The following is a 24,094-nucleotide window of genomic DNA, read 5'->3' as shown; positions in this document are numbered from 1 at the left end:
GCTTTCTGGGCGTTGTGGTTTATGTCGGAGACAAGGGCCCTACAGCAGCGGGGCGTTGGGTTAACTAGAACTACAACTCCCGGCGTGCCCCACGCGAGGACGCGGGGCGTTTGCCCTAGCCGGCCCTAGCCGTCACGGCCAAGGAGCCGAGGACCCGGGAAGCCGGCTGCGGCGGGAGGAGGGCGTGCGCGTGCGCGCTGGGCCGGCTCGTCCTGTTCTGTCCCAATCATTGTAAACAGGCGAAGGCTGGGCGGGGTGGGAATGGGGCTCCCGCGGCCGGCCCGGGGTGCAGCGCAGGAGGCGGCGGTTGTGGCGGAAGCGTGAGTGCGAGGAGGCGGCGGCGGCTGCAGCGGAGCGGACGGTCGCTCGGCGGCAGGCACTGGTCAGTGGCGGGGAGCGGACGCTCGCGGGGGTCGCAACGCTGCGGCGGTGTCCGTGGGAGCCGTCGGGCGCCCGGCCTCGCGCCCGCGCCTGTCACGCAGCGTGCCGGGCTTGGGATCCCGGGCTCGGAATGGGAGTTGGGGGTGGGGGGCGTGGCCGCCCCGCCTTACGTTGTCCGTGAAAGCTTCACCCCGGAGCTTGCTCCTTTGGGGTGGGTCACGCCGCCTGCCCGACAGGCCTCCTTGGGAGCACCCGGGTGTGTCCTGTGTTGCTCTGGGACCCAGAGGCTAGTTGGGAGTCCAGCTGCTTCCTCGGACCCTTCCAGGCCTCGGGGCATCCCTGCGGGCCACACCTGGCCGGAGCTGCGGCCGGGGACTGGCCTGACGCAAGCCTTCCGGTTTATGGGTCGCATCTGCCTCGCGCATCTGGCTCGCCCACCTGTCTCCGTGTTTGCCGGGTAGAGTCGGGGGAACAGCTCCTGTTGTCGCCCGTGGCAGGCGTTGGGCAAGGGGACGACCCTGTTTGCAGTGGTACTTGTTCCAGGGTTCAGAAGTGTTCTGTCTGATCTGGAGTTAGGAGCTCCATTCTCAACGGCGTTTTCAAGCGTTTTCGTACCAGAGTGTTCTCAGTCGAGGCCAGCTTTCTTTTTCCATCTTTTAAATATGTCGTTGTGAAACAGGTTTGACGAATTACTCCACTTTCCAGTCTCCTGAAGTAGGTAGGGCTGGTTCAAGTTTGGAGATTATTACAAGGATTCTTCCAGAGAGAGCAGCGTGCGTACCCTAAGGTTTTTAGAGATCACAGCTGTTTTCATTAGAGGTCTGTGCTTGTGACAGAAGTGCTATAGTGTGGGCATTGAGCTGTTGCACTGCCCAGCTTTGGTGGTGTTGATGGAACGGGGGTGGGCTAACACTGGTGCTTTGGGGTAGCATTACCTATACTTGGCCGTTATTAACAAAGTACTCAGTGATAAGTTATAAGCCTACTTTTGGTTTAGTGTTCAGACAGCACTTTAAGGAAAGGTCCCATCACTTTCTGTAGTAGGAATTATCTCGATGATTTCAAGGTCCTGGATGTCTTCTTCAAAATGAAGAACTCCTGTTAGTGGTGTTAGCATTTTCAGAGGTCTGCAGTCAGTAGAGTGCTTCTTGTTTTTCAGTGTGTCCCATAGACCCAAGAGAGATAGGTTAGTTTAATAGCAGTTGCTGTTAAGTAAATTTTAAAACGAAGTATCTAGAAGCCAGCTGGTGGTGGCACACACCTTCAGTCCCAGCTCTCTGGAGGCAGAGCTCTGTGAGTTTGAAGTCAGCCTTGTTACAGAGCGGGTTCCAGTATAGCCAGGGCTAAACAGAAATCCTGTCTCAAACAACAAACAAACAAACAATCACAGAGAATCTAGAAACAAGTTACAATAGCTGAATTTGCTGTCTTTTTCAAAATGTGGTTTCTCATAATAAGTTTACAGGGACCATTTTCCTCGTAATTTGGAGAGACCGAAGTGGTGTTTTAAAAAGTGTGTACTGGCGCTGGAGACAGGACTCACTGGTTAAGACGTTTGCAGTGTGACTCTTGGAGAGTTACAGAGTTTGTTCCCCAGTAACTGTTCCCAACTGCCTGTAAGTCCAGCTCCCAGGAAACCCAAGACCTCTGGTCTCCACAGGCAATGGCCCTCCTCCCCCCATAATTAAAAATAATAAAAAATTTTAAAAGTGAATATTAACTTTATTTTGTACAGTTACACTTGCATAGTCACAGCTCGGGAAGAAACGATTAGGTCCACAACAGTATCCCAAAGTATGTTCCGTTATTTTCTTTTTTTGTGGTGGTGGGGGGTGGACAGGGGTGTCAGGGTCTCACTGTGGAGTCCTGGCTGGCCTGGATCCTTCTTCCTATGTGGATGCTTGAACTGAGAACACATAGAGCTTCCTGCTTCTGGCTCCTAAGTGCTAGGATTGGATGTATGCCCAGCTATTCTTTTCTTTTAAAAAGAAAGTTCCTGATAGACTTTATGCTAATATAGGTAAGACAGAACATGGGGAAATGCAGATGATTTAGAATAAAGGGGTTACTGTGTTTAGGTTCTCTGCTAAGTAAAGAGAGTTTGAAGGACATGTTAGGAGAGCACTCAGCCACTGTTTTACAACACTCAGCTTGCAAACTACAATATGTTTCTAAGATTCTGTAGAAAATATGGGGGTTCTGTGACTATATGCAAGATGTAATACTCAAGAGAAACAATGGAAGAGGGCAGAAGATAGAGGAAGGACATATATGTAAGTAGCGATGAAAATAAAGGTTGGGAATGCTCAGTGGAAGATACTTAACACTGTATAATCAATCAGCTGAGCAGCCTTAGAGATGATGGACAGTCATGTAGGGAATGGTGCAAGCAGAACTGTGTAAAACGAGCTACGTAGACTGTGTAGTAGGATCTGCAAGGGTAGATCTGCAAATATAGCTGCATGAGGTGGTGGAGAGACGTGAAACTGGGGGGATAGTCTGTATACCATCAAAGCTGACTTCGGCTTTGCCCTGCTAGCAAATGGGAGTCATTGAGACAGAACGGAGAGGGGTGGGAGTAGGAGAAAGCCTAACCTATGCTGGCCACATTTAACCCTCTGTTGTAAGTGTCCTTAAGGATCAAGCAGAATTAATTGGAAAAGGTGCGTAACACTAAAGGAGTCAGACAGAGACTTGTGGGAAGCATTTCAGACCAGTGTGTTGTTTCTGTAGCTGTAGTGTTGGCTGTGCCAGGAGCGGAAGGTGAGGCTACGCAGGTGAGTCTTTAGAAACCGAACACTATGCTGAGGATTGTAGCTGCCTGGCCCCAGGTCATAAAACAGTTTGTGGGATGAATTGAAGAGTGTAGCCTTCAGAGTACAGAAAGGGTAGATGAAATTGAATATGGAATGGGTTTAGAAAGTCTTCATTATTCTCAATAACTGAGGTGAGAAGTGGGGTCTAAAAAGAATAGAGTGTCAGGATACAGAAGGCAGAAATACTTAGAGAACAGACTGAATAGAATTTAGTAAAAGTTGGTTATGGAAAGCGAGGGTGACTTGCATTCCATCCTGGGTCCCTGAGAAAGCAAACGGTAAGATAGCCTGAGACAGAGACTTGAGGAAGTGCAGTGAGTTTGAGGAGGAATCACGTGCTAGCTTCTGGCATGTTGAGTGGATGTTTTTGTGAATGTCCAGGTAGAGTTTGTGCGCTGTCATCCTTTTAGTTGTGAGTCTTAGGCTTTAGTGGCTGAGCTGTCTCTCCAGTCCTGTCACGTTTTATTGTAAATGGAGACTGAAGCCTCTGGTTTAGGGACTACCACACAGGAAGCGTTTGCCAACAGCAAACAGCTCCGGGAATAGGCCACAGAGCTCAACATAGGAGGGTATGCTGGAAGGTGACCTTCAAAACTGTTTGGTAGTGTTGAGGCATCCATGAGGAGGTCCTGCCGTAGAAGCCAAAATAGGGTCTGTCTCATTCTGTAGACCATGCTAGGCTTGACCTCAGAAGGAATGCCTCTTTCTCCCTCAGCCTTCTAAATGCTGGGGTTAAAGGTATGAGTCACTGCGTCCAGCTGATAGGGTCATTTTATTAAAAGGCTACTAGTCTTTCCAACTAACTCCAGGAAAAAAATTAAGAAGAAAACACCGACAGGTGTGGGGTCAAATGGCTATAATCCCAGCACTTGGGAGAGGAGACTACCACAGAAAGTTGGAGACTAGAGAGCAAGATCCAGCTCAGAACACAAAATAAAACATCCGTGCTAAAACCAGATGAAAGACGGACTTGAGATTTTCAGAGTAGGGGCTGGAAAGGTGGCTCAGAATTTAATAGCCCTTACTAATTTCCAGAGACTTAAGGCCAGTTCCCAGTACCCATGCTGGGTGCTTCGTAACTAGCTCCTGAGGGATCAAGGACCTCAGGCCTCTGGGGCACCCACACTAGCCTGTACTTTCTTTTTTTTCTGGGAGACTGGGTCTCTCAGTGTAGCCTTGTCTGTCTTGGAACTCATTGTGTAGAGTTATATATTAAAAAATAATACAAAAAAGTTTAAATGCTCTAAGTAGTTGGTCAGAATAAGAGTTATGAGTCTTTTGAATTTGATAAAGATGCTTAGCAGCATGTTGATTTAGATTTATGGTAGATTGATAGGGGAAGAAACTTCCTGTTCGCTGAGCTTAGAGGTCAGTGGGTGGAGACAGGAGATTGAGACCTCCCTTGGCACTTGTTTTTTCGTCTTTAGTTCTGTGAAAGGGTCTTACTATAGTTTATGCTTGTCTGGAACTCAGTCCTCCTGCCTTGGCTTCAGGGTTGCTGGATAGCAGGCATATATGTCAGCTGTGAGAGGAGGTGTAGAAAGTAGAAGGTGACCAAGGTCAAGGGAGGGCTTTTTAACATGCCAAAAACTGAATCTGCTATAAAAAAAGCATTTTCTGAGATATATTCCTGTACCCATAAAATAACCTTTGTATGTGTATGTGTGTGCACACATGTGGGCCAGAGGTTGGGTTTGGGTGCCTTCCTCGATAGCTCTCCACCTTACTTTTTGAGGCCGAGGCTCTCTTTGAAACTGGAGTTCCCTGATATAGCGCGGTGGTTAGCAATCTGAAGAGATCTTGCTGCCTTTCCTTCCCCAGCACTGGGGTCATAGGTACTGAGGGTCTGTGCTCCACCCAGCCTTACGTGGTTCTGGGGGGTTGAACTCAGGTTCTCAGGCTTGCATGAGACTTGGGGAACAAGCTGTCGTCTTTCCAACTCAGATTTAGCCTTTTAAAAAGTTACAGGTCGGGCTGGAGAGATGGCTCAGCGGTTAAGAGCACTGTCTGCTCTTCCAGAGGTTCTGAGTTCAATTCCCAGCAACCACATGGTGGCTCACAACCATCCGTAATGGGGATTCGGTGCCCTCTTCTGGTGTGTCTGAAGACAGTGACAGTGTACTCACATACCTAAAACACATAAATCATTAAAAAAAAGTTACAGGTCAGTGTGAGCGAGATACGGTGATTATGTTACTTTTCACGTCCTTTCCTCCTCTCTGCCCCTGCGCCCCCCAAGCCCTCTCACCTCTGCAGTCACTCTCTGGTCTCCTTGCCCATTAGTGGGCCTCCTGTGCCTGCTCATTGCCCGGTTCAGAAACTTAGTGTGAATGTCCTTGTGGTTGCTCGTTACTGACGTCACCTGTACAAGGCTTATCCGTTTTGTAGCCAGTATCACCACTGTGATATATTCCGAATGGTGCTCCACTGTCCAGATACACAGGCTGAGCACCACAAATCCCAGAATCCACAGGTTTAGATTTGGATTTCTGATCTTCATCATAGAGCTGCCTGGGATGTTATCTCTCTGGCCAGCATGCCTGCAGAGCACACCACCTGCCTGCTTCTCATTTAGTAGCTACATTAGTTTCTTCTGGTTGCTATGATAAAACACCATGACTTATGGAGGAAAGAGTCTATTGAGTCTACTGTGCCTCTCAGTGCAGAGGGGTCCATCCTGGCAGGGAGGTGTGGCAGCCAGAGCAGGAATGGTGGTTGGAGCAGGAAGCTGAGAGACCACATCTCCATCCATACACAGGTAGCAAAGAACACACTGAAGACAACATCCTTGCTCACTTTTTGTTTAATTGAAAGCTAATTTTAAGTGTTGGGGAGATAGCTCAGTCAGTAAAGTGCTTCCTGGGTGCCTTACTTAGGGTTTCCATTGCTGTGAAAAGACACCATGACCAAGGCAACTCTTACAAAGAAAAACATCTAATTAGGGCTGGCTTACAGTTTCAGAGGTTCAGACCATTATCATCCTGGTAGGAAGCATGGCAGCATCCAGGCAGATGTGAAACTAGAAAAGCAACTGAGAGTCCTACAAAGAAGACCAGGAAGAGACGGACGTCCTTCCAAAGGGGACTTGAGCACTGGGAGCTCTCAAAGCCCACCCCCACAGTGATGCACTTCCTCTCACAAGGCCACACTTCTTAACAGTAGCAGTCTCCATGGGCCAGGCATATTCAAACTGCCACATCGGGTAAGCACAAGGACCAGAGTCAGAGCCCATAAAAACGTTGGATGTGCCGGTGTGTCCGTGTAATCCTACTGCCGGCCGGGGCAGACACCGGATCCTTGGAGTTTACTGGGTAGCCAGCCTAGCCTTAATACTGTGCTCCAGGCCCCAGTGAGAGACCTCACCTAAAAAAAGGGGGGGGGGGAGAGTAGGATGAGAAGTTGGCCTGTAGCCCCTTTGTGCACATGCAATCACACACATGAGCACACATATACAATTAATTTCAGCTGGCACATGACTGTAATCCCAGTCCTCAGGAGCCTGAGGCAAAAGACCTCAGGTCTGAGGTTAGTGTGCACAATTTAAGAGAAAAATGGGGGAACAAAAGAACAATAAAATCCTTTCCTGTAGCCTAATCCTAGCACTCAGGAGGCAGAGGCAGGTGGATCTCTGTGAGTTTGAGTCTAGCCTGCTCTACAAAGCGAATTCCTAGCTAGCCAGAGCTGTTAAACATAGAAACCCTGATTTGGGAAAACAAAACAAAACAAAAACCCCAACCAAACAAAAATAGCCCTTTCTTTTTCAGACTTTTAGGTGTAGACTCCACATATCCAGGTGCTTGGTCTTTGTACAGATACAGAGCACCCGTGCCTGCTGCTGTGCTCCAGAGAGCTGAGAGGCACATGTAGATCATGGACTGGCAAGATGGCCTAGTGGATGGATACTTGTTGCCAAACCTTATGACCATACATACAAAATGTTACGACACACACGTATGTAAATACATAGATAAATAAATGTTTATACACATACATACATACATACATACATACATACACATACACGTGATGGACCTAGATCATCTGCCAGACTTTAATGCCCACTTTGTTTGCCAGCCTGACTCTTGTCATCTTCCAACTTGTGTATAACTGGATGGAGGTCAGGGTGAGATAGACGTAATGTATTTGTATTTTTTTTAAGACTTATTTATTTATTATATGTAAGTACACTGTAGCTGTCTTCAGACACTCCAAAAGAGGGTGGCAGATCTCATTACGGATGACTGTGAGCCACCATGTGGTTGCTGGGATTTGAACTCAGGACCTTCAGAAGAGCAGTCAATGCTCTTAATTGCTGAGCCATCTCTCCAGCCCCATATTTGCATTCTTAGTTTTAAGCTTTAGCATTAGTTAGTTAATGTTTTGTTAGCACTTCCTCGTATGCACAGAGGGTCTCCTCATGGCATTTCCATACAGAATATAATGTATTTTGGCCCCACTCACATCCTGCCACTCTCCTGTCTCCGTCCCTCCCACTCATCTCTCTTCAACAACTCTCTCTTGTGACCCAGGGGTTTTCCTTAGGGCTGCTTCTGGGAACACACATGGAGGTTATTTAGAGGGGTGTGGCTACATCACTGAAGAAAATGACTCCTCCCTTCCCTAGCCGCTTGAACTGCCCGTAAATCCAAAGGGAGGGTGGAGCCTTGTGAGCCCCTACCCCTAGCTTTTGTACGTGTGTGTGGGTGTGGGTGTGGGTGTGGGTGTGTGGGTGTGTGGGTGTGTGGGTGTGCGCATGTGGTGGTGGTGGCGGCAAACAGGGTCTCACTATGTAGCCCTGGCTGGCCTTGAACTCACAGAGCTCTGCCTGCCTCTGCTTCTCAAGTGCTGGGATTCCAGATGTGTACAGCACACTGCATCTGGCTTGTTTTTTGGTAAAGGACAGTGCTCATTGTGCATCAGGTGAAAAGTCCTCTCGCTTGTCATGTAAACTGGGTGGCAGTCCACTCCGGCTGTTGCGACTTCACTGAAGGACAGCACCTTCATAGCGACTTTGTACCTTCCAGAGGTACTTTAACAATTGCTACCTTTTATTTTTAAGGATGAATTATATATTTGTATTTTATGTGTCTGTATTTTGCCACGTGTGCATTGTGCACTATGTGTGTGGTACCTACAGAGACCAGAGGTGGTATTGAATCTTACAGAACTAGAGTTGCAGATGGTCGTGAGCTGCATCCCTGTGGGTGCTTGGAACTGAACCCAGATTCCCCTTGCAGGAACAGCCAGCACTCTGAACTGCTGAGCCCCATAGGTATTTGTGTCCACTGAAGTAAAAGTGTGCGTATCAGTGTGTACATATTCTACTCTCACAGGGTTCCAGTATAACTGAGCACTACCATGTGGCAGCTGCATCAAAGGTTATTGAAAACAAAAGTGGTGGTAGTGCTCAGGGTGGTGTCAGAGCTGTACATGATGCAGCGAAGCACGGCACTTCTTTAATCGTGGTGAAGGTAATTCAAGAGCACTCAGATTCTCAAGAGCACAGTGCGAGTGAGCAGTCACAGCGTGCAGTGTGTTGTATGTTGTAAATGCAGTGTTTTCACCGCATGTGCCCAGTGTCTGCTCTGGGAATCACAATGGCATCAGAAAATGAGACTTAGTGCTTTCCTGCCATCTTTCTCAACATGTAGGAATCGAATCAGCACATCTTTGGATTGTATCATTTTAGAATGTTTCATTTTAAACCTTGGGCCTGGAGAGATTGGTAAAAGTGATTAACATGCAAGCCCTGACAGTTTGAGTTCTATTCCTGGAACCTACTGTGGAAGGAGAGAACCAATTCCCAAAAACTGTCCTCTGACTTCCACGAATGTGTGATAGCATGTGTGTGCCGGCCGTTGACCCACACACGATCACACACAGGCACACACAGTGACTTTTATTTATTTTTTAAGAGAACAACAGTGCTTGAGTCTTGGGATGGCTCAGATGGTAAGGTGCTTGCTGGATAAACGGGAACTCTCGTTGAGCTCAGTCCTTAACTTCCACATGAAAGCCAGGCATGGTGGCACATGCCTGCAATCCCTGTGCTGGCTCGGTGGAGACAGGTGGATTGCTCAGGGTTACTGACGAGCCAGACGCAGAGAATTGATGAGCTCCAGGTGCAATGAAAGAGTCTCTCAAAAAACAGGTGGACAGTGACAAAGGACAGCAGCTGTGGTAATGACTTGTACATAGATGTGCGCAGATGCACGTGTGTATCTGCATGAACACGTACATGTACCCTTCCACACTCACTCGTGCATGTGCCCCCTCCACACACACACGTACCCTCCACACACACACTTGCTGTGGTTGCTGACTTGAGTTTCATTAATATCAAATATGTATTCAAGATTTGATTATGGAAAAACAAAAAGCACATCTCTCTTGTTAGTATGTAAAGTTGCTTTTGTCTTTCATATGTAGTGAAATTACATACACACACCAAAAAGCTTTAAAATTATTTATTTCTGTGTGAGAAGGTAGGTGTGTGTGCACACACCACAGCGCTCATAGGTCATAGGGCAGCCTGTGGGTATCAGTTTTCTCCTTCCACTCTATGGGTCAAGCTGTCAGGTTTGTGGGCGGGCACCTCAACACACTGGGCCATTTCTCAGCTCCCCCAAATTGCTTTCAAATAATTAAAAAAAAAAAGTTTATTTATTTGTTCTATGTAAGTACACTGTAGCTGTCTTCAGACACTCCAGAAGAGGGCGTCAGATCTCATTACAGAAGGTTGTGAGCCACCATGTGGTTGCTGGGAATTGAACTCAGGATCTTTGTAAGAGCAGTCAATGCTCTTAACCACTGAGCCATCTCTCCAGCCCTAAAATAAATTTCTTTATGATTGTCAGTAACATACCTATATACCTAGATTTAGTGTAACAATCTCTGATTTGCACTGCCTGGTAAGATGTACGTATATTACATGCAAATACAGCATCACCTTATAGAAGGCACTTGCCTACCGATTCCCAGACATTGATGCTTAGAAGCAGGTCCTGTGACTTGGACAGCATCAGGCACCACGGTTGAAGGAGAAAATGACATTTCGCCCATCCTTAAGTAGCTAAAGTTTTTGGCGGCTTGTGTTTGCCTGTGGGACTACAACCTTGATCTTTGAGGTCAGACCAAACTGCTCTGTCATTTCCTATTCTGTGGAAGTTTTTGCACAGAACTTTTTTTTTTTTTGCTCACCCTACCCCAGAAAATGGCGGTTCGCAGAGTCATTGAGAGGCAGGCTAGCGGCCTGTCGTGCAGTTCCCAGCACTGAGTCAGGCTCTCCCCATGGGAGAGGTGCCGAGTGAGGCCACAGAGTTTGCCTGCTATCCCTGGCTGCTCTGATGTACTGATGGGAAGGTACAGTGAGATCAAAGTGTGTTAGTCCTCTCCGCCCTTTTTAAAATTCTAAATTTCAGGTTTTCTTAAGAGAAGATAATGTGATTGCAACATTGTGGTAGGTAAGAGGTCTCCCCGTAGAAGGATATGATATTTCTTCAAAAATGCCTCACTGTTTAGTTCTTGGAGATAGTCCTGCATTTTAAAAACATTTGTTTTTATTATTTTTAATGATGTGTAGGTGTGTCTCCATGTAGGTTTTGCATTTGAGTGCAGGTGCCCGAGGAGGCCGGGGCTTTCAGATCCCTTGAGCTGGAGTAACAGCGCAGTGGTGTGAGTGACTGCCTGGTGTGGGCGCTAGGAGCCAACCTCAGGGCTCTGGAAGAGTAGCAAGTGCTTATGACTGCTGGGCCCTCTCTACGCGCACGCGCGTACACACACACACACACACACACACACACACACACACCCCTACCTTTTCAACCAATGAGGGCCTCTTTCTCTTCTGTACTTAGCTAGTGATGGCAGTCTGGTTTTGTATAAAGGTGGGGCCCAGTGTGGTTTTGGAGACACACGTGTGCAGCTTGCGGTGCTCCATCTCCATTGGCTCCCTTCCTGCCGGTCACCTTGTAGGTAGTGCTTGCAGTTGTCAGGGTGCTGATGGTCTCTGTAGCTGAGTTTTCTCCATCTGATACTGGAACCCTCAGAGGTCAAAGCTTTCACACAGACCACTACACATGTGTGTCTCTAGAGTTTAGCTTCTTCAGGTTAGTTTTACACTGACAGTTTTCTAAGGTGATTTGTTAAATTTTCTATCTTCTGCTCACTCGTCCCTTAACAGTTGCTGTTAATAAGGGGGACAGTATACACTAGACCCTGTTACAGTGCAGTTATAGAATGTCACATTTTTAAAGTTGACTCTGCCTGCAGGGCTTGCTTTAGGTATGCTATTTTACTTTGCCAAGATGCTGGAAGCTGAGTGGGAAACAAGTTGTAGAGCTCAGTGGGGGGGAGGCCAATGAGAAGTTTGCTTGTTAGACTAAGCCCCGGGCATAGGGGAAGGTAAGTCAAAGATTAAGGCTGATGATTTATAAGGAAAAATCCAAAGGAGTCAAGTGTGGGTTAAGTACACCTTAATGATGTTAGTAGGTTTAAGAGGATTAATTATGTAACAGCTCAGTTAGGTAATAATTGGTCTGTGGGGGATGTTCATAAGGAATCACTTCCCATGTAAACCTGCTGTCATAGGCCTTAACATGTTATCACGGGACGATCTCACTGCTACTGACACTACACCTGAACCTCATCTGCCCTGGCTGCAGGATTGTTTCTGAGCCACCGTAAAGGGGAAAATAGTAGTCTTTACGTTTCTAGAGTGCCTTTTCGCTGTTTTAAAAGATCTGTGACTCTTTTTTTTCTGTGAATTGTGGATTTGTTTGTTATGTTTTTGAGTTGAATCCAAGAAATTCAGGATAACCAGGCACTGGTGTGTGCTTGTGTGTGGAGCCACTGCAGGTGACATCGGACCAACCTTGGGCCAGCTGGATAAGCTGTAGACAGACTTGTCCACAGCCCCTGGGTCCTTGGGTGATAGAGGACATCCCTAGTGGCCAGAGCGGTGCACTGCAGTGAACTCTACGCCCAGGCAGGTTTGGTTCAGAGGGCACCTGCTTCCCTGTAGCAGTTGGGGGATGGGAAGCAGAGAGGCCTGTGCTGTCAGCCTTCAGAGCATCATGGCTGGGCTCTGGGGCTATGAGCATCCTCGGAGGAGGAACAGAATCTGCCCGTGTGGTGTGCACACGCTGCAGTCTCCTGGGATGCTTGAGCCTGCAGTCTCCTGGGATGCTTGAGCCTGATGCCTTCAGGCCTTTACCTCATTCCCCTTTACTTTGCTGCTTTTGCTTGTATCTTAGCTGTGAGTACAGCTTACACACAGTAACAGTGACATGTTAATTGCACAGCCTGGGCCATCTTGGGGCCCCTCACATAGAGTTATGGCTCTTCCGTCTCAGTCTTGAACCCTTGTCCTGTGCTCCAGGCCTGTGCTTTCAGCCCTGTACCGTGGTGGCAGTCCTCATGTCTTCATTGTTCGGATGACCAACTAGACAGCTGCTTTCTAACACAGGAAGCAGAAGCTGCAGGTTGGCTCCTTTGCCTTCTCTTTCTCTTGAGGTGATGGTTGTATCTCCCTCCATCTGCTTCATTTGCTCTGTCACCCACAGTCACCCCACAGCCCCAGCAGCCCTCACATGTCACCACACACACACCAAGTCCGTGGTTCTCACTCTCTGTGCGGGCTAGGTGGCCTCAGGCTCACTTTCCTCAGTGCCTCCCCGGGGGTTCTCAGGGGCCACTGTCTTCCTCCTCAGTCTGTTGCCGAAGCTGTGTGGGAAGCAGAGTTCTTGACATCCTGAAAACAGCGTCATTTTACCCATATTCTTGAATGGCTTTTGGATCTGCCAGAGTTTTTAAGATACTCTAAGCTCCAGTGCCCTATTGGAAAATTGAACCTGGTTTTTGTGTGTTTTAGCTGTTTGTGCAGTCCCTCTGCCTCCAGGAAAGTTTCCTGTCTCCGTTCTGTCTCTGTTTCTTTGCTTTGAAGTTTCACGTGGCTGTTAGAAACACTTAGTGCCCTACTGTCTAGACGGTTTGTTCTGGGACAGTCCCCTTTCTTTATTTGAAAATCAGGACTGAGTTCTTCATCCAAACACTGTTTATAAAACAGACATTCCCGAGGTGGGCATGAGGAGGCTTACGCAGGCTGATTGGCAAGACTTGAGCCCTAGCCTTGTGCTCCAGGCTATTATGGGCCACAGAACAAGCTGCTGTTTCAGAAAAGCAACAACTGAAACCTCACAAAAGAGCCCCAGTAATGCTCTGAAACATTAGCTTTGTATTCATTAATGTTCAGACACAAGGTCTTGGTGAAACAATATTTTGGTCCCTAATAGATTAGATTAGAGACGTCTAATCTGTAGATTGTTTTGTATAATTTATTTTTACTTTGTGTGCATTGGTGTCTTACCTACATGCATGTCTGTGTGAGGATCAGAGGATCCGGAACTGGAGCTGCCTGCCATGTGGACACTGGGATTATTCGTTATTTTTAAGAACCATGAAAATGAAAAGAAAAAAAAAAAAGCAGGAGAGATGGCTCTAGTTAGGAGACTGATTGCTCTTGCAGAGGACCCAACGTTGGTTCTTGGCACTGGCTTAGGGGCCTTTTGGCTGCTTAGAACTTTAGTTCTTAGGGGATCTGATGTCTCTGGCCTATTTGCGCTTGCCCCCCCCCCCACCAACACAGAGAGAGAGAGAGAGAGAGAGAGAGAGAGAGAGAGAGAGAGAGAGAGAGAGGTTTAAAGAGAGAAAGCTGCTTCTAGAGTATTTAAGGCTGATAATTTATTAATAATGGACATTTATAAAATATTGAACTAGTTGACTTTGTAATTGACTGAGCAAGCTATTAGTCCCCCACCCCGCACCCCCCTACTCTAAGACATGGTTTCTCTGTGTAGCCCTGGCTGTCCTGGAGCTCACTCTGTAGACCAGGGTGGCCTCGAACTCAGAAATCCACCTGCCTCTGCCTCTCGAGTGCTGGGATTAAAAGTATGTGCTGTCAGGCCAAGCTGTTGATTTTCTAGAATAAGCTTTTTAATGTTTAATGTTTAGTGAACCAGTATGTTTGCTTTTGAAAGCAAATTACAGGAGATTTAAGTTAGTCGTCTAAATATTTTTTGTTCTCTGTTTACATTGCCCTCTCTGTCTTTTTGTATGGATAGGCAGTCCTTGTCTTTGGTGCTGATCACTATACAGGAGCAGAGAGACTACTTGAAAGGTTCTTGTTCTTAAACATCTGTCTGACAGTTGTGAGTTCAGTTCTCTCTCTGGAGAGAACTCATTCTGTCACGTATGAACCAGCCCCGTGACTCCATTTCAGAGTCACCGGAAACTCTTATTTTTGTCAGTTCAATCCCATGTGTAGGGATAGGTTTACCATGCAGGAACACAGGGTGTTGAATGTCCAAATCTGGCATTGTAGGGCACTGGAGATGCCTCAGGGGTTGAGAACACTCGCTGCTCTTGCAGACAACCCAGGCTTGGTTTCCAGCAACCACACAGGGTAATTTATAGTTGCCAGTAACTCCAGTTCCAAGGGATCTGGAGCCCTCTTCTGGCCACCGTAGGGACTGCATGCACTTCATGCACATGCATGTATTCTCTCACACAGCTACATCAAAAAAACAAACAGGGGGCTGGAGAGACGGCTCAGTGGTTAAGAGCACCAACTGCTCTTCCAAAGGTCCTGAGTTCAAGTCCCAGAAACCACATGGTGGCTGACAACTATCTGTAATGAGATCTGACGCCCTCTTCTGGTGCATCTGAAGACAGCTACAGTGTACTTAGATATAATAATAAATAAATCGTAAAAAAAAAAAACAAAACAAAAAACAAAAAAAAAAAAAAAACGGCAACAACAACAGCAACAAAAACCGAACTGTCATTACCTGAAGGTCTTCCTGTCCTTAGGCTTCGCTGGGCGCATCTGTGGTTCTTAGCTTGCCGATAGTCAGCTGACCTGAAGTTTGCTCCCCTTCATCGCTGGGTGTGGCCTGCCACACCCTGCCCACCTCGTGCTTTATGAGCTGCTGTGCTTGGAGCAGCTAAGTCCAGTATGCTCCCGTTAGTGTCTCTGTTTATCATAATTAACTTTTGTTGACTATACGTGAGGGCATGTTGTGGGCAGAGTAGGAGTGTTTGTCATCTAGCTGTGTGATTTAGGGAAGTTACCTAAGCTCTCTGGTCCTTGGGTTTTTTTGGTTTGTAAATAGAACACCACTTATGCCCCCATTGGATATGCTGTTTGTTAATTATTGGATTCCCGAAGCCTGAGGAACTCCCCCACTCCTTTCCAAGTTGACATTGAAAGCTAAGGGCACGGGTTGTGGCTTCTTCACTTTACCAGCAGCACACGTGCTGGTAGACATTTGAGGAGTAAGGTGTTTGGGGCTGTGTTAAGCAAGCAAGGCAGATAGATACATGAATATATAATTCAAGTAGGTGTGTTCAGGATGCTGGAGTCTGTGGGTGGTAATGGAATGGCTTACTAGGGAAAGCCCTGGGGAATGGTTGCTCATGCTTGACTATTTTTTTTAAGCTTTATTAAGGTCTGATTTCTATACCATAAAATACCCATAAAATATTTCTGGATATGGTGACACAGGGCAATAATCCTAGTACTAGGGAGATACAGGCAGGAGGATTAGAAATTCAGGGTTATTCTTGACCACATAAAGAGTTGGAGGCCAGCCTGGGCTACATGAAACTCTATCTTTAAAAAACAAAACGAAAGAAAGCACCAGGCATGGTGGTGCATGCCTTTAATCCCAGCACTCAGGAGGCAGAGGCAGGAGGACCTCTGTGATTGCAAGGCCAGCCTGGTCTACATACCAAGTTCTGGGCCAGCTAAGGCTATGAAGAATTTATTTATTTATATATTTTTGTATTTAAGGACAGTGGCCTTAACCTTGGCGTCTCCTTGCCTCTGGTGTCAGGGTTGGGGTTGCGCGTGCACATCTCTGAGTAGCTTTTGAACATAGTAACTTAAACTCTCTATGCTTGTCTATTGTAGCAAAGCCACTTGCTGTTTAGGATTGATTGAATAAGAGCCCCTTTGTTTCAGGATAACTGCCGTACAGAATAGATCAGTGATTCCCAACATGGGAGCCATCTGATTACACAGGACATAAAATTGTAGTCTGTGAGCTGCTGTTATGTGAGCCATTAAACATCATTTTAGCCATTGTAAATATAATGATATGACATATATAAAATTTTCTTGTATACTTACGATCTTTGTAATTTGTTATTAATGGTTGCTTTGATGGAAGACAGTTTAAAAATACTAAAATTTTTATGTTGAATAACTCTAAATGAAGCCCTTTTCATTGATGAGGTTTTTTAAATTATATATATTTGTTTTGTTTTTTGTTTTTTGAGACAGGGTTTCTCTGTATAGCCCTGGCTGTCCTGGAACTCACTCTGTAGACCAGGGTAGCCTCGAACTCAGAAATCCACCTGTCTCTGCCTCCCAAGTGCTGGGATTAAAGGCGTGCACCACCACCGCCCGGCTAAAGTTTATTTATATTTTTAAAGACAGGGTCTCTCTACATAGCCCTGGCTGTCCTGTACACCTCCCCCACCCCCCCCAATCTATCTATACATACACCCACACACACCCACACACCATGCTAGCCTCAAACGCACACAGACCTACCTCCTCAGCCTCCTTCTGGGATTAAAGGCATCACTGCCACACCCAGTGATTGAATTCTTTTTAAAAGGAACTCATTATTATTTTGATTGGGGCCGGCCATCACTCTGTAGCCCTGGATAGCCTGAAACTTGCTATGTTGCTCAGGTTGGCCTCAGACTTGCAGCTCAGTTTCGGATGGTGGAATTACAGGTGCCTGCGTCTTCCTTGAGACTTCTGATTTTCTTCTGATGTGCCTGCCCAGTGCGAGAGGGTCCTAGTGCTTCAGGCTCCTGAGAACTGAAGTATATAATCCCTGGAGTGTAAGGTCACAGTGTGGTGGGGGTGTTGTCTGTAGATGCGGGGTTCACTGCTGAGTGTTCACGGTGGTTTTGCGTCTTGTTGAGTATGTGCTGACTGCCCATGTTTTCTTCCATGCAGGTGTAATGGATAGGTAACAGAGAAGACCACTTCCCTTCCTCGGCAGGGCATCAGCATGACTGAGTGCTTCCTGCCCCCGAGCAGCAGCCCTAGTGAACACCGCAGGGCCGAGCATGGCAGCGGGCTGACCCGGACCCCCAGCTCTGAGGAGATCAGTCCTACAAAGTTCCCTGGATTGTACCGGACAGGCGAGCCCTCGCCTCCCCATGACGTCCTCCATGAGCCTCCTGATACAGTGTCAGATGACGACAAAGACCATGGAAAGAAAAAAGGGAAATTTAAGAAAAAGGAGAAAAGGAGTAAGTGCTGACTCTCAGGCCTGCGCCTTGGTCTCTTGAGGGGTCTCTCGGGCGCAGCTAGCGTGATAGGCCGTAGGTACCTCCTGCTCTGACTGCAGGCTCCCGTCCTCTTCTGAAATGTATCTAGGCATGTGCTGTCCTTTAGGTCATGGTTCCTTAATTTGTCTTTGTGTCACAGATAAAGACACCAAGTTTCCAGAAAGGGTGAGTCTCCCAGTGTGCATTGTAAGAGTGGTAGCTTCAAATGGTGTATAAAGAGTAGAAGCTGGAATTTTGCTCAGCTGGTTAAACCCTGCTAGGTTTTGTGGTCATTTGGGAACTGTTGGAACTGTGAAAGAAGTTATCTGTTAGCTTTTCATTCCCGGAGTCTCTTCTTAGGGAGGATTGATTGCCTAATTATAGCTGTTTAGTATGTTAAAAGCAAATAAGGCAATTTAGTATTACTTTAAAAAAAATCATAGTATGTTAATTGCCTGGGAAGTTACAGATTCTGTGACTACTGTGTTACTTGAAGGTAGCTTGGACTGTGACCAGCACAGGACCTGGTGATGAAGCCTGTTGGACATGCCTTCTACTGCCTTAAAGGGGGTCTCCATTCCTGTCCCCAGAGCTCACGTCTTTCTTCACAGGTTGGCACTGCCTGAGTTGGAGCTTAAGAAAATGAAAGCGTTTGTTTGGTTGATTGGTTGGGTTGATTTAGTTTGGTTTTTAAGGCAGGGTTTCTCTGTGTAGTCTTGGCTGTCCTGTAGACCAGGCTGGCCTCAACTTAGAGATCAGCCTGCCTCTGCCTCCAGAGTGCCGGGACTAGGCCTGTGCCACTGCCCCCATCTTGCCCTTAAGATTTTTGCAGTTCTGGTTAGTTCAAGGCTTATGGTGTTTATGGTTAAAAGATAATTTAGAAACTATTTTTAATCTTTGTTATAAAGTAACTTGTAAGGTAGCTCTACAGAAAGCAATAGCCTTTGGGGTTATTGGAAACAGCAAGGTAAGCTGGAGGGGTGGGGGGCTCAGGTTCAGAGTGCTGCTCTTCCAGAGCACACATGACCTCCTGACCACTGGGACTCGAGCTGCAGGGACCTGATGCGTCTGGTGTAGTGTACACTGATACGGACACACACACACACACACACACACACACACACACACACACACACAAGATAACAGTAGGAAGGAAGTTGCTGGACATTGTAGTCCACACAGCTAATCACTTGGAAGGCAGAGAGGTGGGAGGATCTCTTTGAGTTCAAGGCCAATCTGAGTTCCAGGACAGTCAGAGCTCTATAGAGAGACCTTGTCTCAGGTAGGTAGGGAGGGAGGTAGAAAGTAGCCAGTCAAAAGAGAGGGGAGAGGGAGGGGAGCAAAGAGCTGTGTGCATGCATGCCGATAGACAAACTATTCTGGAGGCCAATACAGAAGCATCACCTGTGGCCAGTGTAAGCCAGCCTGGGTGTCGTGGTGAGACTCATCCCTAAAAAACAAACAAAAGCAAATTGGTGTTAGTGCAGTTTTAAAAGTGATCATTTTTATTCTTTACATTATCCTTTACATCACATTATGTAAATTATCTTTACATAAAGAATAATTACAGTCTTTATCCTGCCTAGCTCCCAAATAAATGAGACAGACTATATGATTTATTTAATCAAGCTTTACAGTACACTGGCTGAGCAGTTATTAATCTTCTTTAATCCTCTAAGGCAATCTGGCTACCTCCCAGCCAATATCCCCAGGGTACTGCATTTTAGTTCTGGTCTGCCTTTCTCTGCTCTAGGTGTGTTCACCCTTCACCTGGAGAGGGTGAAGTCTCTCCCTTCTCCCTTCTCCCTTCTCCCTTCTCCCTTCTCTCTCCCTTCTCCCTTCTCCCTCTCCCTCTTTTTCTCCCTTTTCCCTCTCCCTCTCCCTTCTCCCTTCTCCCTCTCCCTCTCCCTCTTTTTCTCCCTTCTCCCTCTCCCTCTTTCTCTCCCTTCTCCCTTCCTCTCCTTCCCTCCCCTCCCCCTTCTCTGGCTGGGAAATCCAGCCCTCTTCTCTCCTCTGCTCAGCCATTGGCTGATCAGCTTTTATTGACAAATCAGATAGTAAATTGGGAGCAATGTTGACATAACATTGAGACTGGAAATTCTTAGAAGCAGCATTACAATGGCATGTCCAGATTGTAACCAGATTTGGGGGCAGAGAAATCAGCATTTGAATAATACATGGGTCATCTTTACATAAGGACATATGCTACATAGTAACATTATGCTACAAACTAGTAATTCTGACTTGGTGTTAAGGCAGTTGGAGTCTTTGTCAGAATGCAGACATTGCTCCTAATGCATCAGATAATCATTTACATTCAGCCTTCAGTTTAAAGGAGGCTGTGGTCGGTGCTCCAGAAAGGCAAGTGATGGGTGGGGGTCATATGGGAGTGCCTGGAGCACACGAACAGTTGTGCAGTTTGTAAAGTGCTTCCAGGTTGCCCAAGGCACTGGCCCCATGTCCGTTTTTCAGGATTGATCGCATTAGTCCTCTGTGTTTACTGTTTCATGTGTGTTCATACTTTAGTGTTTCTCAGAACTCGGCTTGCATACACATACTAACTACTTACTACTTTCCTCTCAACATTGATATTGCAATGATAGCTGCTATCTGTTGCCCTCTTGTGGTCACTGAGTGTCACTACTCTATTGTCTTTTGATGATTTTGTTTTAGAGGCTCAAGAGGCCAGAGATTGGATAGCTCCTGCCAGGGGCCACCTTTTTGTTTCTCTTGTTAGGAAGCTTGTGACTAACCACAATTTATACTGCATTTCTTTGGCAGCTGAAGGCTACGCTGCCTTCCAGGAAGACAGCTCTGGAGATGAAGCTGAAAGTCCTTCCAAGGTGAAGAGGTCCAAGGGAATCCATGTGTTCAAAAAGCCCAGTTTCTCTAAAAAGAAGGAAAAAGATTTTAAAATCAAAGAAAAACCCAAAGAAGAAAAGCATAAAGAAGAAAAGCACAAAGAGGAAAAGCATAAAGAAAAGAAATCGAAAGACTTGACAGCAGCTGATGTTGTTAAACAGTGGAAGGAAAAGAAGAAAAAGAAAAAGCCAATTCAGGAGCCAGAGGTGCCTCAGATGGACGCACCGAGTGTCAAGCCCATTTTTGGGGTTCCCTTGGTTGACGCAGTAGAGAGGACCATGATGTACGACGGCGTCCGGCTGCCAGCTGTCTTCCGGGAGTGTGTGGACTACATGGAGAAGCACGGCATGAAGTGTGAAGGCGTCTACCGGGTGTCAGGTATGGGGACGTGAAGGCTGCTTGGCGGTGGCTTTAGCAGATTAGCTGCACTTGGCTTCCTAAAGTGTGCTATCTTGTAAGGAGCCTAAACCGTAGTCGCTTGCGTGGTCCCTACATGACCTCCACCATCGTGGCTGGTTCTCGTGCAGTTTCCTTCCGCGAGGTTTTACTCCCAAGCCAGTCGCAGCTTGCAGCAGCTGGGCAGAATGAAGCATGTGGGTTGTAGCGTGTAACAGGCTGAGGTGCCGAGTCTTGTCTCAGCGTCTTTCTAAGCCTAGGTGTTGGGAAGGCTGAGAGCTCTGTGAAGGAAGCTTTCAGCCAAGAGATGGCTAATGACACAGCCTGTGGTCTGTTTCCTCAGTGTGACTGAACACACAGAGAGTTGTTTTCTAGATGGTTGGGCCAAACGTGAATGTTCCTGTCAGCCTCATACAGCTATTGCAAATGTCAGTGAAACTGACAATCGGTTCATCTACACACAGTTTCTACAGGAAATTGTAGTTTATGCTCGGCTGTTATGTGTTACATATTGGGAATCTAGAACCAAGCAATATATACGTTATTTAGAAGTACAAAGATTTCTTCAAAAGCAGCATGAGTTCTGTGATAACTTGGGATTCAGGCTCCAAGGTAGGCAGTATCTGCACCTGTGTTACACTCCCATGGAGAGTGGTTTTCATGGAGCGCTTTGATCACTTAACTCTTTATGGCAACAGGTGTGTCCTGTATGTTTAGACCAAAGAGAAAGATTAAGCAAGTTTTCCATTTAATTGGCTAGTATCCTTTCTAGCACATAGATTTGATACTTGGGGTAACATTTTTATGACCCAGTAGATAAAATGCTTCATTGTTTCTATTTCATAAGAATTATACACAAGCATGCAAGGTTGATTTTTACGATTATTTTTATTGATTGATTTTTGAAGATTTAAACAGTGATAGAAGCTATTTTCCCCACACTATCTTGATAAGCATGAAGACTGGGGGGGAATGAATGTTTCTTTGAAAATTTTCTGTAGCTTTGTTCAAAAATTCTTTTGTTTCTGACCTATTTTTGATATTTGTATCTTTTGGAAAACCTCACCATTCCTAATAGAATGCCTCTTTTTTTGTGAGAGCATTCAGTAGTTGTTTCCACACTGGCAGCCTCACACCATGGCACACTATCTGTGTAGCTGTGTCTCTCCTCTACCCCACTTGTCTGACTGAGATTTGACCCAGGGCCCATGTTCTTGGGAAGCAAGGGCCCTGTCACTCACATACATCCTTGGCCCCCAACCCTGGCTTTGCTATTTGTTAATATGATAATGCCTTTTTTCCCTGGAGATGTTTGGTTCTCGTTTATATCAGTTCTAATTTAAAAATGAACTTGAAAGGGGCTGGAGAGATGTTTCAGCAGTTAAGAGACTGGCTGCTCTTCCAGAGTACCCGGCTTCAATTTCCAGCTCACAACTGTCTGTAATCTAGTTCCAGGGGCTTTGACGCCCTCTTGTGGTCTCTGGGCACCAGGCATGCCCTTGGTGCACAGATGTCTGATAAATGTAGATAAATGAAAAAGCAAACACTAGTTGAAAGACAATTTAAATAATGTTCTGTATTTGCGTCATAATACTTTCAACATTAAATGTACTTTTATACTACTCTATTCTGACTAGAATTCCTTATGAAGTTTCCAGGGTTTTTTTCAAATATTTATTTATTATTATACATAAGTACACTGTAGCTGACTAAAGACACACCAGAAGAGGGCGTCAGATCTCATTACAAAAGGTTGTGAGCCACCATGTGGTGGTTGCTGGGATTTGAACTCAGGACCTTCAAAAGAGCAGTCAGTGCTCTGACCCCCTGAGCCATCTCGCCAGCCCGAAATTTCCATTTTGTTGTTGTTGTTTTGTTTTGTTTTTCGAGACAGGGTTTCTCTGTGTAGCCGTGGCTGTCCTGGAACTCACTTTTTAAACCAGGCTGGCCTTGAACTCAGAAATCCGCCTGTCTCTGCCTCCCAAGTGCTGGGATTAAAGACCACCACTGCGCAGGCCAAAAAAGAACTCAAACTTTCAAATAGAAATTAGGTGGGTGTTGTACAATAGAGAACAATTTTCCAGGAGCTTTGTTCTGCAACATGGACTTAGTTACAAAGAAACAGCTGGGAAAGGCTAAGTGTGACAGACTGACCGAGTTTCATTTTATACTGTCTGTCTTGTTGAGGACTCAGGAACCTGGCTTTCTGTGCACAGTGCATATGCTCAGATTATAGCTTCATTTGCTCCTGAGTTATTATCTAACTGCCATTATATTTAAATTTTTTCCTGGATTAAACATTTTCATAATATCCCGTGGTTTCGGGGATGTTCCGTTTCCAGCTGTGGTTTTATGTGCTGTGTTCGTTCATACAGAGTTCTGTGACCCATCCGCAGACATGGATTCTACCAGGACGGTTTGTGCTTAGTTTTGAGAAGGGTCTCACTGTGTAGCCCAGATTATCAGACTTGAGCTGGCAGCCGTCCTCCTGCCTCAGCCTCTAGTGCTGAGATCACAGGCATGTGCCCCCAGCCTGGCTCCCAGGGCTTCTCCCCGGCTGTTCTGTGTCTGTGCGGCAGGTGTGTGTGTAGTGGTGGAGAAAGTGTGTCTGATTCTGGTATCCTCTCTCTCCTAAATTTAATGTTTTAAGGAATCAAATCAAAGGTAGATGAGCTAAAAGCAGCCTATGACCGAGAGGAGTCTCCAAACTTAGAAGAATATGAGCCTAACACTGTAGCCAGCTTGCTGAAGCAGTATTTGCGAGACCTTCCAGAGAATTTGCTTACCAAAGAGCTTATGCCCCGGTTTGAAGAGGCTTGTGGGAAGACCACAGAGATGGAGAAAGTGCAGGAATTCCAGCGCTTGCTCCGGGAACTGCCGGAGTGCAATCATCTTCTGCTTTCCTGGCTCATTGTGCACCTGGACCACGTCATTGCGAAGGAGCTGGAAACGAAGATGAACATCCAGAACATCTCTATAGTGCTGAGCCCCACCGTGCAGGTACGGTCCTGTCCACACACACACTTTTGGTACTGGCACTGGGAAACTGGGGAACTCGTCTGTTGCTGAGTCTCATGGAAAACAGTGAATCTAAGGGGAATAACGGATCTGCCTGGTCACAGATCTTCTCTGTCCAGGTGCAGGCAGTGCCAGCGTGTAGGGGAGCGAGCGTATTTGTCCTTTTGCTTAGTTGTGAAATGCGAATATCCTGTCAGCTTGGATCAAGCCAAAGGGCTGTAATGTTCGTATGGCAGTTCTTTCTGAGGACTTCACCTGTGAGATGGATATAG

At 46.5% G+C, this 24,094-nt stretch overlaps 1 protein-coding gene across 3 annotated transcripts in view; it reads left to right on the top strand.

Annotated features, from left to right (window-relative positions):
* Ralbp1 (ralA binding protein 1) overlaps positions 1–24,094 on the top strand; it is a 37,341-nt gene that overhangs the window by 696 nt on the left and 12,551 nt on the right. Inside the window, exons 1-4 of one of the 3 annotated variants that reach the window (NM_001198949.1) lie at positions 137–382; positions 17,230–17,528; positions 20,328–20,786; positions 23,455–23,804. In NM_001198949.1, coding sequence (NP_001185878.1) covers positions 17,285–17,528; positions 20,328–20,786; positions 23,455–23,804 — 1,053 coding nt within the window. In that variant the 5' untranslated portion in view covers positions 137–382; positions 17,230–17,284. Of the gene's footprint in view, positions 1–136; positions 383–17,229; positions 17,529–20,327; positions 20,787–23,454; positions 23,805–24,094 lie in introns of those variants that run through there. The other 2 variants (XM_006523915.4, NM_009067.5) reach the window with 2 other exon arrangements.

Source organism: Mus musculus, chromosome 17 (genome assembly GCF_000001635.26).
Source record: "Mus musculus strain C57BL/6J chromosome 17, GRCm38.p6 C57BL/6J".
In the NCBI taxonomy this organism is placed as follows: Eukaryota; Metazoa; Chordata; class Mammalia; order Rodentia; family Muridae; genus Mus; species Mus musculus.
The sequence above is the reverse complement of the archived record's forward strand: the minus strand, read 5'-3'. Positions and strand labels throughout refer to the sequence as shown.